The 14,325-nt window shown below is 44.1% G+C and overlaps 1 protein-coding gene across 11 annotated transcripts in view; it reads right to left on the bottom strand.

Moving 5' to 3' along the window:
• Nucleotides 1–14,325, bottom strand: part of wu:fj29h11 (uncharacterized) — a 55,501-nt gene that overhangs the window by 9,721 nt on the left and 31,455 nt on the right. For all 11 annotated transcript variants that reach the window (XM_090212203.1, XM_090212206.1, XM_090212210.1 and 8 more), the window contains 14 exons: nt 14,169–14,316; nt 13,800–13,977; nt 13,512–13,689; nt 9,457–9,583; nt 9,163–9,282; nt 8,155–8,305; nt 7,890–8,002; nt 7,643–7,793; nt 7,026–7,274; nt 6,722–6,919; nt 5,303–5,484; nt 2,784–2,970; nt 1,987–2,129; nt 455–654 (listed from right to left, as the gene is read on the bottom strand). In XM_090212203.1, the coding sequence (XP_090068329.1) occupies nt 455–654; nt 1,987–2,129; nt 2,784–2,970; nt 5,303–5,484; nt 6,722–6,919; nt 7,026–7,274; nt 7,643–7,793; nt 7,890–8,002; nt 8,155–8,305; nt 9,163–9,282; nt 9,457–9,583; nt 13,512–13,689; nt 13,800–13,977; nt 14,169–14,316 (2,325 nt within the window). The remainder of the gene's footprint in view (nt 1–454; nt 655–1,986; nt 2,130–2,783; nt 2,971–5,302; nt 5,485–6,721; nt 6,920–7,025; nt 7,275–7,642; nt 7,794–7,889; nt 8,003–8,154; nt 8,306–9,162; nt 9,283–9,456; nt 9,584–13,511; nt 13,690–13,799; nt 13,978–14,168; nt 14,317–14,325) is intronic.

Below are 14,325 nucleotides of genomic sequence, written 5' to 3'. Positions count from 1 at the left end.
GCTTGTGCTTTTTTTGCAAATGCGCTTTTGTTAAATCATCACCCGTTTGGCGAAGTTGAAGTAGGCTCTGATTCGATGATAAATTAACGGGCACCACATTGATTATATTCAACGCAGGACAAGCTAGTTAACCTAGTAAAATTATCAACCATGTGCAGTTAACTAGTGATTATGTGAAGATTGATTGTTTTTTATAAGATAAGTTTGAAGCTAGCTAGCAACTTACCTTGGCTCCTTGCAGCCACCAGGTCCTTTTGATTCTGCACTCACGTGGTCAGCCTGCCACGCAGTCTCCTTGTATATCGCAATGTAAGCGGCCATAATCGGCGTCCAAAAAGGCAGATTACCGATTATTATGAAAACTTGAAATCAGCCCTTATTAATGAGCCATTAATCGGTCGACCTCTAGTATGTATATATGGTGTGTAGACAGTGGAGGAGAGGAGTTGGTTACCCAGTGTCCCAGTTGGTCTCCAGTAGCTCCAGCAGGGCTTGTCTCTGCTCCATGAGGACAGGGGCAGGCAGCTGCGCCGTGACCAGAGAGAGGAGCTCCTCGCAGGGGTAGTCATCCAGCACACACCCCTCCTCTGGTCCTCCGGCCCTGCCTGCTCTACATGGCCACAACTCACTCTCCACCGCCCAGGGACTGGAGGCCTGGGAGAGAGGGGAGGATGAAGGGAAGGGGGGATGGTAAGGAGAGAGTAGAACAATGACAGGGGATAGAGGGAAAGAGGAAAAAGTCCATCTCAAATGTGTGGACCTGTGAGTGACTCGGCCAAAACATTGCATTAGTAGAAATCAAGACTCTTCTCAGGGCAGAATTTACACTGCAGGTTAGGAGAATTAACGTTGCCGGCTAGGATAATTAGATTAAGGTTAGGGAAAGGGTTAGCTAAAATGTTCGTACACATATTTTGCAGATGTTATCGCAGGTGCAGTGAAATGCTTTTGTTTCTAGCTCCAACAGAGCAGTAATGCCTAACAATACACATAAATCCCCCCCACAAAAAAATATTAAGAATACTGTAAAAATTAGCCCCCCCAAAATAAAAAAAATACTGCAAAGTTCTCTAGGAGCTAGAGTCAGGTAGGCTATGTTTGTCGGTGCCATATTGGTAGATAGTTGTGTTTGGGAGGCCGGGTTGTACTTAAGACAACATCATTCAATTGATTTCAGACATCCCATAAGAGTGATGAAGCCAAATAACTCAGTCGAATACCACTGACAATCCCTTTCCTCACCATGGTCTAAAATAGACCTTATTAATCCATCACCGATGTGACATAACCCAGTCTTAAAGAGTTGTTCACCTCAGTATGGGAAGATTAGTCATGCCTGGGAAACAGTCCTATGTTATGTTGATCTCTAAGGCAGGGACGGGCTAGGACAAACGTGTGACACCAAATCAGTTGCCCATCCCTGCTCGAGGAGATTCATAAGAAGACTTCAGCCTTAGTCAATAGTCATTGATGCTGATCATGATGGTATCCGACTTCATATTATACTTTTGGCCAGAGCACTACGTGTGGAATCTGTTTATCATCCATAGGCTAATCTAGCCTTAGCCAGTCAGTGTGTGCGTTTGTGAATGTGTTTCTCATACTTTGGGTGTGTGCAGACAGCAGAGGAGAGGAGTTGGTTACCCAGTGGATAGAGCATAAACAGTGTAATGTTTATGGTCTATCCTGTTGCCTAGTCATTTTATCCCTACCTATAAGCACACATCTCTCTCTATTTCCTAAGTAAGCATTTCACTGTTAGTCTACACCTGTTGCTTATGAAGCATGTGAAAAATACAATTTGATTTGAAACAGGAACTCTGATGCACAAGTAAATACCACACAGAGTTCATGGTGGATTCTAACCGTCTCAAAGACACCAGTCAATACTGTGTCTGATAAAACAGATCAAAGCATTTTAACTTCTACATCCTCTGTTTATATGGGTCAAACATACATATGCCTGTTCCCGTCCTCCCTCCTCACCAGCTCTTTAGAAGTTAGAGTGCGTCTCTCTTTCCTCAGTATGAGTCTCTCTCTGACTCCCAGCCTGATGAACAGATCTCTCCATCCCTCCACGTCTCCATCTGTCTCCACATAACAACCACTCAGCAACACCCAGTCCACACCTGGAGAAAGGGAGAAAAAGACAGCGAGAGCGAGAGAAAGAGAGAGAGAGATAATGAGTGATGTGTAGCTTTAGCTTATGGACTAATGTGATTGTAAATTCAGCCAAGCGGGGAAGCAGAAATTGAGGAAGAGTACAGAGAAAGAGGCTCGTGGTTAGGAACAGGATGAACAGAGGAAAGTGAGTGAGAAAGAAGTGGTTAGTCTCTCTCTTCTCTTTCCTTTAGAGGGAGGTCAAGCGTGCAGATCCACTCTGTTACATAACTAATGACACACACAGCTCCCCTCTTCACAGCATTTCATGCCTTCTTTACCCCTCACAATTGAGGCTGCTATACACACACGCACAAACTCTCTCACAAAGGGGGTTGCTAAACACACACACACACACACTCCAGTGCACTGTCCAAAATTTCACCAGACGACGTGGACCAAGCCATGTTTGTTCTGGGGACAGTCACAAAGGACAAGGTTTACTTCTGGGAACAATATCCCATTGTAGTTAGTCATGCAGTATTTGGGCCAGTTCAACAGTTCTCTACAAACAAGTCTCTACAAACACGTTCCTTAACTGCTAGCTGACTGGTATTTACTTATAAATGGTAACATTTTGAGAATTCTATAGTGATGACCTAATAATTACAGTGTGTGTGTACCTGGTAGTTTGTTGGGCAGGTCCATATTGCCGTAGTGTGTAGAGAAGTGTACTTTGTGGTCAGCAGGGAAGAGCAGTCCCCTTGTGGTCAGTACCGGTACTACAGTGTCTGGGTGAGTGTACTCCTGAGGGGAGGAGTGCTGCTTGATGAACACTAGGTAGCTCACCACTGCCTCCACCGGCTTGGACTGGAGAAGAGAGAGAGCGAGACAAAGAGGGGGAGGGAGAGATGGAGAGAGCGAGGTCATGAGCAGATGAGCTCCTGCATTTTTCAGCATCTTTTATATAAAAGATAGATTTAGAGTTAGATAAACTTAGATTTTTTTGTCAGGGACACATTCAGGATGATACCCTCTACAACATAACCTTCACTCCATATCAAAACTCCAAACCTACAACCTGATTTTGGAACGAAATTACCTTCATACCACCAAGGATTTTTATTCCCAAGCTAAACAGCAAATGCTCTGACAAACAAACAGAAACCTGAAAACACCACCCAACCTGGAACTGAGTGAGAAATGTCTAGTCTGAAGCTATCATTTATTTTCAAAAGGCAAGAAAATACATGACAATGATATATTTACTTTATAAGGACTGAATGCTAAGTGAAGGCACACAGCTGCATGTGAGCTCTCACATTTTTCAACATGTTTTGTTTTTACAATAAGATTTTGTTGTTTTGTAGTTTGATAAACTTTGTTTTTCGGCAGGGATATATACAGGGTGTTACCCTTCACAGCATAAACTTCGCTCCAGATCAAAATTTCTTGTTCAGCCTACCGTGGCACTGACTCGGACTCTCTATTGGTCACAAATACTTTTGGCCCCCCCATCCTATTCTAACCACCTCTGGCCGGCTTTTCCGGGTGTGATTACAACCTCTGAGGGTTTAGAGCTTGAGGTACTCACCTCATACAAGTACTTGAGAGTATGGCTAGACAGTGCACTGTCCTTCTCTCAGCACATATGAAAGCTGCAGGCTAAAGTTAAATCTAGACTTGGTTTCCTCTATCGTAATCGCTCCTTTTTCACCCCAGCTGCCAAACTAACCCTGATTCAGATGACCATCCTACCTATGCTAGATTATGGAAACTTAGTTTATAGATCAGCAGGTAAGGGTGCTCTCGAGCAGCTAGATGTTCTTTACCATTCAGCCATCAGATTTGCCACCAATGCTTATTTTGCTTATTTATAAAAACCTCTTGGGCCTCACTCCCCCCTATCGGAGATATCTACTGCAGCCCTCATCCTCCACATACAACACCCGTTCTGCCAGTCACATTCTGTTAAAGGTCCCCAAAGCACAGGGTCGCTCCTCTTTTCAGTTCGCTGCAGCTAGGGACTGGAACGAGCTGCATCTAACACTCAAACTGGACAGTTTTCATTCAAATCCTCAATCATGGACACTTACTGACAGTTGTGGCTGCTTTGCATGATGTATTGTTGTCTCTACCTTCTTGCCCTTTGTGCTGTTGTCTGTGCCCAATAATGTTTGTACCCTGTTTTGTGCTGCTACCATGTTGTGCCTCTGCCATGTTGTTTTGCTACCATGTTGTTGTCATGTTGTGTTGCTGCCATGCTGTGTTGTCATGTGTTGCTGCCATGCTGTGTTGTCATGTGTTGCTGCCATGCTGTGTTGTCATGTGTTGCTGCCATGCTGTGTTGTCATGTGTTGCTGCCATGCTGTGTTGTCATGTGTTGCTGCCATGCTGTGTTGTCATGTGTTGCTGCCATGCTGTGTTGTCATGTGTTGCTGCCATGCTGTGTTGTCATGTGTTGCTGCCAAGCTGTGTTGTCATGTGTTGCTGCCATGCTGTGTTGTAATATGTTGCTGCCATGCTGTGTTGTCATGTTGTGTTGCTACCATGCTGTGTTGTCATGTGTTGCTGCCATGCTGTGTTGTCATGTGTTGCTGCCATGCTGTGTTGTCATGTGTTGCTGCCATGCTGTGTTGTCATGTGTTGCTGCCATGCTGTGTTGTCATGTGTTGCTGCCATGCTGTGTTGTCATGTGTTGCTGCCATGCTGTGTTGTCATGTGTTGCTGCCATGCTGTGTTGTCATGTGTTGCTGCCAAGCTGTGTTGTCATGTGTTGCTGCCATGCTGTGTTGTAATATGTTGCTGCCATGCTGTGTTGTCATGTTGTGTTGCTACCATGCTGTGTTGTAATATGTTGCTGCCATGCTGTGTTGCTACCATGCTGTGTTGTCATCTTAGGTCTCTCTATATGTAGTGTTATGTTGTCGTGATGTGTGTTTTGTCCTATATTTTAATCAAATGTATTTAAAAAATGTATCCCAGTCCCCGTCCCCACAGGAGGACTTTTTCCTTTTGGGAGGCCGTCATTGTAAATAACAATTTGTTCTTAACTGACTTGCCTAGTTAAATAACAGTAAAATTTAAAAAACAATTAAAGAGGAAGGGATAGTGGATGAGAAGATGCTCTTTGTGCACTTAAGAACAAATATATTAATTAATTATCAATTTATATAGAACAATGGATGTGTGTGTGTGTTACCTTCCATGTGTTGTTCTTCAGGGCAGGGTATATGTGATTCTCAAGCAGTTGCTGTGGCTCTAGCTCATGGACTCCCAGCCTCCTGAGCAGCTCTCGGATCTGCTGGCTCTCCAGTGGTTCCACACAGGAAAGCAGAGATGGGTGGACCACACACACATCCCTGTACAGTGCTCCATATACACCTAGAGGAGAGGAGGGAGAGAGTGGAACTATATCAAACATAGGTTCAAATTGGCGATGCAGAAGAAATGGCTTAATTAAGAAGCAGTAGCACTCTTACCGAGTAGAGGCACCAAACAAGTTTAGAGGAAGAAGACTTACATCACAGCATGGAAGTGTATTATTGGAAGTGTATTATTGGAAGTGTATTATTGGAAGTGTATTATTGGAAGTGTATTATTGGAAGTGTATTATTGGAAGTGTATTATTGGAAGTGTATTATTGGAAGTGTATTATTCATCACAGCATGGAAGTGTATTATTGGAAGTGTATTTTATTGGAAGTGTATTATTGGAAGTGTATTATTGGAAGTGTATTATTGGAAGTGTATTATTGGAAGTGTATTATTGGAAGTGTATTATTGGAAGTGTATTATTGGAAGTGTATTATTGGAAGTGTATTATTGGAAGTGTATTATTGGAAGTGTATTATTGGAAGTGTATTATTCATCACAGCATGGAAGTGTATTATTATTTAAAGTAGGGCCGGGACGATACCAGTATCGCAATCTTTTTTCCTTGGCAAAAATGAAAACACGAAGCAGCCCAAACTCTTTGGTCCTTGAGTTGTATGTATGTAAAATATTGTGTGCTATAGCTTGGAAAATAAATACATGTGACTGAATGATGACATAATGATGTTTGTTTCCAACATTAGGGCTGTTTTCCTAAAGAAGTTAAACCCGTTTCAAGTTTTGTTTCCTTGCCGCGATACTAACGAGTACGGTGATACTGGTATCGTCCTGGCCCTGCTCTGAAGCTGCTTTAGGGTTATCTGTGTCAATGTGATACCACCTCTGTGTGTGCGTAAGGACATGTGGGGAAGAGAAAACACCACTCTTGACGTCAAGCTCTCAAGCCCTTACAGGGGGGGTAAGTAGTCTTTGATGGAACAATCTGACTCAGCTTCCATTTTCAAACCTACTACCACAAATATCTCTTACAGTTACAACCCTGAATATACCACCAGCTGGTTAAGATGAGACGGGTCAGAAACACAACAGGACCACAACGTGCAGAGCAGTAGACTTTGAAAAAATATTTAAGAACTGTCTATTTTCCCAAGTGAACTACACTGAACAAAAATATAAAACACAACATGTAAAGTGTTGGTCCCATGTTTAATTAGGTGCAATAAAATATTCCAGAAATGTTTCCATAAGCATAAAAAGCTTATTTTTCTAAAATGTTGCCATGTTACCTGTGTTGTTGTGATTCTTGGTCTCAGTCATGGGGAAGAAGACTCCCTCTCCGCTGAGTGCCACCATGCGCCCGTCAGCCAGTGGGATTATGGGTAGATCTCTGAGGGTGGTCAGGATAGAGTCTGTCTCTCCGTAGCCCTGCTCCAACGCACGGAAGTTACACACCAACAACCTGGCCAGATGACGCAGGCCTGAGTCTGATACACAGAGACGGAGATAGAGGGGGTTTGGTCCATCACAAAGAAAAATACACACACACACACACAGAGACAGACAGACACACACACACCACCCTCCCCTCACCTGAGTTGACACCATCTCCCTGCAACAGCTCCTTGGCCATGGCGGTTGTTACTGTGGTGACGTCACTCCCTCTCAGGCGTCGTACTCCCAGGTGAGTGAGCAGGGATAGGGGCGGGACTGGCAGCAGGCCCGGATGCAGATAGGAGAGAGACAGGTGTCTGTTAAGCTCCTCTGCACCGATCACGTCGCGAATGACAGGGTCCTGACACACAGCGACCTGGGAGGGTAGCTTGTAGACCACAGAACCATCTGGAGAGGAGAGAAGATGGAGACAGGAGACAGATGATTTTATTTATTCTTATTTTATCAGGTGAGTTGACTGAAAATACATTCTCATTTACAGCAACAACCTGGGGAAAGTTACAAAAACATAGTAAAAATACATACTTGATACAGGCACATGATGGTTACATGAGCAGGAAGATGAAGATTTACTCAAATCTAATTTTATTTGTCACATGCGCGGAATACAACACCTTAACCAACAATATCGTTTTAAGAAAAATAAGAGTTAAGAAAATATTTACTAAATAAACAAAATATAAAGTTGACTTACGGATAGAGATAGAAGCATGGAGAACGAGAGAGACAGAAAGAGGGGTACAGAGGTAGGGTACCTGTGTTGAGTGTGGGTAGGAAGGCCTTTCCCTTGAGCAACTGTATAATCTGCCCGGCGACAGGCTTGAAGAAGTCGAGCACCTCGTCAGGCAGAGGGACAAACTGCAGGAAATGACATAGGCCCTTCAGCCCACTGAACTCTGGGTGATCCTGGAGAGGAGAGGTGAGAAGATGAGACGGGTCAGAAACACAACGTGCAGAGCAGCAGTAAATGATTTTGATCATCATCTCCCTCCTTTCTCTTACACTGAAGACGTCCATGGCGCGTAAGAACAGTTGGGGGATCTCAGAACGGAGCCACTGGTTCCATGAGCTATCTCTGTCCACATCCTCACGAGAAGAAGGAATGTCAAAGTCACCTGGAGTGAAAGAGGGAAAAAAACAGTTTGAAAAGTATTTGGAAGGCATGGTACGAGTTTGTAAGGTATTACTGCAAGGGTGCATTTTAAATGGGCAATTTGGGTGAACCTTGAGGAGAGCACCAGCGTGTGTGTGTGTGTGTGTGTGTAACCTTGGATGATGAAGCGGAAGCCGAAGCTTCGGAGAGGCAGGAAGGTGAAGACGGGCTGCTTCTGGGGCGGGGCTTGGATGTCACTTCCTGTGAGGTCATCACCCAGCTGGAAGGCCAGGGCAAGCTCAGTGGATTCCACTTCATCTTTGATCTAATGGGGAAACATATCAATGTAACACCATGATCATCATTACATTTGGCACTTACTAATAGTTCCTTTTCGCCTCCCTTCGAAATAATCACTGATCTGTCTTCAATTGATCTGTGAAGGCCGTGGAGCCTTGCTTTTACCCTTCCCATGAAGTTAGATTAGTAAGCCCTCATGGACGAGAGGAAAGGAAAGTACTCAAACACAGGAAATCACCAGGCAGTCACTGAGACAAGTGCTCTGTTTTGCCACTGATCAGAGGACAACTCCCACAGAGAGACGAGAGAATACCTGAAAAATATTTGAGTTTGAACATTGACTATAAACAGCCTTTCAATATGCACTGTCACAATGGGAACCCCATTAAAATTAGCCTCACTGTTTTCGATAAACCATGTAACATCTGTGAGTCTGTTCATTCTCTGATGTGTCTCTACTGTTGCATAACCTCACTGCAGTTAACTGGCAGCTGGCTCTCTGAGGGGAGAGAGGGTGGAGGGATAAAGAAGAGAGAGAGAGGGGGGGAGCGAGAGAGAGAGAGAGAAATAAAGAAGGAGAGAGAGGAAAAGGGGAAGAGAGAGAGACAGCGATAAAGAGAGGGATGGGGGAGAAGGGAAGCCAGACTGAAAAAAGGCAATTCTATCAGGCACATCAACAAAACGTGTCTGTGCCTGGTCTTTCATGTCAAATATTCCTCCCAGCAGTGGAAATTAATTCACTACACCTTCCTAATGAGAGAGCCTGCATGTCTGACAGAGAGCAGACGAAGCTTTCCGTCTCAGCGGTGCAGACAGAGGAACACTTACATAACACACACACAGACGAGGAGATGAGAGGATCATTGTGTGTGTGTGTGTTACCTTGGTGGGGTGCAGTGTGTGTTTGACCACCAGCCAGCGTTCTGTTCCCTCAGTGTGTTCCACCTCCAGGACGCTGTGACTCAGGTCTCTACGCGTCATGGTCACCATCCGCTTCTCAGCCTGGCCAGGAAAACACAGAGAGCGATAAGTCAGATGTCAGCAAACAACAGTCCAGTCTGAAGTCAACTCCTTGCCTCTACCGCTCAGTGTTTGTACATTGGAAGCAATATGGTGGAAGCTCCTCTAAGCCTATTGAAAGGCGTGGTGGAGCCATGACCTTTGTGAATGTGTTACCTGGTTGTAGATGGTGATAGATCGTAGACGATGTAGGAAGAGCAGCAGAGAGGGGTGGACATCGTGGAACAGGTTTCTGGTCTGGTAGCACTCTGAGCGCAGCGGCAGACAGATCTTAGTGGTCCAGCTGACAGAACACAAACATTGAACATTGATGTGACTACCTCTACATAGTAAATTACCGAGTATAGACAGTTAGAGAGTTTTCATCTATATTTTTCGTAGCCGTCTATTTACCACCATAAACCAATGTTGGCACTAAGAACGCACTCAACGAGCTGTATAGGGCCATAAGCAAAAAATTAAATTCTCACCCAGAGTTGCCGCTCCTAGTGGCCGGTGATTTTAATGCAGGAAAACGGAAATCCATTTTCTCTCAATTTTACTAGCATGTCATCGGTGCAACAGAGACAGAAAAAAAACTCTACATCCCCTCTACTCCACACACAGAAACTCATACAAAGCTCTCCCTCCATGTGTCAAATCTGACCATAACTCTATCCTCTCTATTCCTGCTTGCAGACAAAAACTCTAACAGGAAGTACCAGTGATGCGAGCAATACGGAAGTGGTCTGATGAAGTGGATGCTAACCTACAGAACTGTTTCGCTAGCATGCTTATTAGCAAGACAGGAAAATTGTCTGATTCACACACTTATCAAGAGAACATCCCTGGTCATCCCTACTGCCTCTGATCTGGTAGACTCACTCAACACATGCTTCGTTTGTAAATTATGTCTGAGTGTTAGAGCATGCCCCTGTCTATCTGTTTGGTTTGGTTTGCTTTATACAGACTGGAATATGTTCCGGGAATCATCCGATGGCACTGAGGAGTTAACCACCTTAGTAACAGGCTTTATTAATAGGTGCATCAACGACATCGTCCCCACAGTGACCATACGAACATATCCCAACCAGAAGCCATGGGTTAAAGGCAAACTACGCACTGAGCTAAAGGCTAGAGCTGCCGCTTTCAAGGAGCAAGACGCTAATCTGGACGCTTAAAAGATATCCCGCTACGCCCTCTGACAAATCATCAAACAGGCAAAGCGTCAATAAAGGAGCAAGATCGAATCCTACTAAACCGGCTCTAACGCTCGTTGGGTGTGGCAGGGCTCGCAAACTAACCGTGACTAGAAAGGAAAATCCAGCCGCGAGCTGTCCAGTGATTCAAGCCTATGAGATAAATACCTTTTATGCTCATTTGGAAGCAAAGAAAACTGAACCATGCGTGAGAGTAGGGCTGTTACGGTAACCGTATTACCGCCACACCAGCAGTCCCGAGTCATGACCACAGTCAAATTCCACGTGACCGTTGAGTCAAGGTAACTAGGCTTCTCTGTGATGTGATGCTGCTGACAGTCATTAGTAGCCTAACAAATTTGCTAACTGCCAATGGCCTCGCTAATAGCCTGGTACTCAGCTCTCTATTGTCTCTTTATCACTCAGACATCAATGAATGAAATCGAAAATCAAATCAAACACTTCATGAGAGCCCATAAACCCATGTTGAGCAAGATTTCTATAGGCTATGCATTTGATTGTTTTCTCAGAGTTTTGATGACCTCTTAAAAAAAAATTAAAGGAGGAGGATCCCATCAGTTTTCTATAGGTTAGTCAGGGCTCTCCAACCCTGTTCCTGGAGCGCTACCCTCCCGTAGATTATTTAGCTCCAATCCCAGTTGTAACTGACATGAATCATCTTATCAACCAGCTAATTATTAGAATCAGGTGCGCTAGATTCGGATTGGTATGAAAACCTATAAGACTGTAGCTCTCTGGGAACAGGGTTGGATAGCCCTGGGTCTACTATATTTATTTCTCAACTTTACTAATATTAAGTATATTGCTTCACTTTACAACTGGAGTAGCCTACCTGGCTGGCATGAAAATGAACCATTGGAAAAGCACCCTCCATTCTCTATTTAAGTGTATACAGATGACATGCATTTTGTTCCCATCCCCCTGTTCCGACAGGTGCATGATAATGGCACATTCTAAATCAAAACTAATTTTGATTAGCAAAATGCTTGTGAGTCCAGGCTCTGGCAGGGCCACTCAAGGACATTCAGAGATTAATCCCGAAGTCACTCCTGCATTGTCTTGGCTGTGTGCTTAGAGTCGTTGTCCTGTTGGAAGATTAACCTTCGCCCCCAGTCTGAGGACCTTAGCACTCTGGAGCAGGTTTTCATCAAGGATCTCTCTGTACATTGCTCTGTTCAACTTTGTCTTGATCCTGACTAGTCTCCCAGTCTCTGCGGCTGAAAAACATCCCCACAGCATGATGCTTCACCGTAGTGATAGTGCCAGTTTTCCTCCAGACATGACACTTGGCATTCAGGCTAAATATTGGTTTCATCAGACCAGAGAATCTTGTTTCCCATGGTCTGACAGCCCAGGCAGGCTGTCATGTGCCTTTTACTGAGGAATGGCTTTCGTCTGGCCACTCTACCACAAAGGCCTGATCGGTGGAGTTCGTCTGAGATGGTTGTCATTCTGGAAGGTTTTCCCATCTCCACAGAGTAACTCTGGAGCTCTGTCAGAGTGACCATTGGGTTCTTGGTCACCTCTCTGAGGTGGGTGTGCCTTTCCAAAACAAGGGTGTGCCTTTCCAAATAATGTCTAATCAATTGAATTTACCACAGGTGGACTCCAATCAAGATGTTGAAACATTTCAAGGATGATCAATGGAAACAGGATGCACCAGAGCTCAAATTCAAGTCTCATTGCAAAGGGTCTGAATACTTATGTAAATAATGTTTTTTATTTGTAATACATTTGCAAACATTTCTAAAAACCTGTTTTTGCTTTGTCATTATGAGGTATTGTGTGTAGATGTTTATTTAATCAATTTTAGAAAAAGGCTGTAACAAAACAAAATGTGGAAACAGTCAACGGGTCTGAATACTTTCTGAATGCACTGTAGATTTCAGTCATAACTGTAACTCAGCCACTCGGGAACTCGTCTTGGTAAGCAGCTACATTTGGCCTTGTGTTTAGGTTATTGTCCTGCTGAAAGGTGAATGTGACATAATATCTGGAAAAAAGTGATGGCGTGTGAATACTTTCTGAAGGCACTGTATACTATTTAGAATATGTAAAGACAAGATTCAATTGAGAATAGCATGATGGGTGAGAATGATGCATCGTAAGGCAAGAAACAACACATGCCTTTTTTCCTTGACTTTTTCAAATCATAGTCACATGCAACATGCCTATATGTTTTGATAAGGTTTGTTTCGCAACTAAAGTGGCCAAATAACTCCAAAACATAGCCTATAGGCCTATGATCCATAGCCTACAGAGCCTAGCGAGCCACACAATTGCGCAACGACTGGCCACTATTTAAAAAAGGATCCCAGCTTTCTCGTGGTGCTATATTTATTGGTCAATTCTTAAAATGAAGCACATTAATCTGCTGAACAACTGGTGCTATTCAAGTGCTGGCTGCAGATGACTTTTTGAGAGCCATTCTAAATAAAAAACGATTTCACACATATTAGTAGGTTTTATGTAAAGACCAGATTAAATTGAGAATAGTCTGATGGGGTGAGAATATTATCAAGCGATTGTCAAATTGGGAATGCGACTGATGAAGTGTGTGTAGCCTGCGCAAGAAACAGAGCAGAAGTCATGCCTTTCATGAGACTTTTATCAAATCATCAGTCGCATCAAGCAGCTTTAGAATGTATTTTTTTTAAATCACACCACAGCCTAACGTTTGAGTCACAAATAAAGTTGCATAAATTACTCTAAATTAAGCACAAAATAGCCACATGTGCACTGACATTCTTTCACACTGTTTCACACTGTTGTATTAAGCGCACATGACAAATCAAATTAGACTTTACTACTAGACACACCTGGTGTATGTATGTGTTGTCACTCAAGTGTGTGTGTGTTTTACCTGGTTTTAGATGATGTTATTAGACTCACCTGGTGCGTGTGTGTTGTTGGCCAGGTGTGTGTGTAGTCAGTTTGTTGTACGTGAGTGATGCCACCACTAACCTGGTGTGCGTGTCGTCAGCCAGGTGTGTGAGAGATACCACCACTAACCTGGTATGTGTGTGGTTGGCCAGGTGTGTGTTGAGAGGTCTCTCGTCGTCGACCCAGTGTGGCAGGATGTATCCCATGGGGCCACTGGTCTTGTCGAAGCACAGATGGAATCCGTTAGAGTGGATCTCAGGACAGTCAGTCACCTTGAACACGGATTTAAAACCTATTCCCTTCTGACCTAAGGAAGGAGAAAGACGTGGAGAAACCGTTGAGAAAATACTTTTGGTGCACCTCAGATCTGGTCTTAGATTGGTTACCAATAGGGTTTCAAACTCTTTTAGCTGTTACCTATGTATCCGTATTTGTGTTTGCCCTTGGTGCTGCGGCCCACGTCACAGATGGCCCGGATGTTTTTCTCCTGGAAGCCTGTCTCGTTGTTTAGGACAGTCACACAGTCTTTCTCCACAACAAAGGCCAGCGCAGGGACAGGGCCCCCCTCTGTCGGGTAACTGTTATCATCAGCATTCTGTGAATAGCACAATGAAGAAAGCACATTCTAAGTGCATTGCATACAGTAGATCTCAAAACACCTGGATGAGCTCAGGCAGAGAGAGAGAGAGCGAGAGGGATAAAGGGATAAACAAGAGAGGAGAGGGGGAGAGAGACCGAGAGAGAAACGAAAGCGAGAGAGGGAGACAGAGGAGAGAGTCAAGTCACCTGTATGAGTTCCAGTACAAAGTGTGTGTCTTTGCTGTAGAGTTCAGTGGACAGCCGGTCCAGACTGCGCCCCAGCCTCTCCTGGTGAACAGTCATCAACCTCTGACCCTCCTCATTTAGCTCTACTCCAATGCCAAACTCACTCTTCCTGTAACAG

This window comes from Oncorhynchus mykiss, chromosome 20 (assembly GCF_057628025.1).
Source record: "Oncorhynchus mykiss isolate SJ-2025 chromosome 20, ASM5762802v1, whole genome shotgun sequence".
In the NCBI taxonomy this organism is placed as follows: domain Eukaryota; kingdom Metazoa; phylum Chordata; class Actinopteri; order Salmoniformes; family Salmonidae; genus Oncorhynchus; species Oncorhynchus mykiss.
This window is presented reverse-complemented; position numbering and strand designations above follow the sequence as displayed.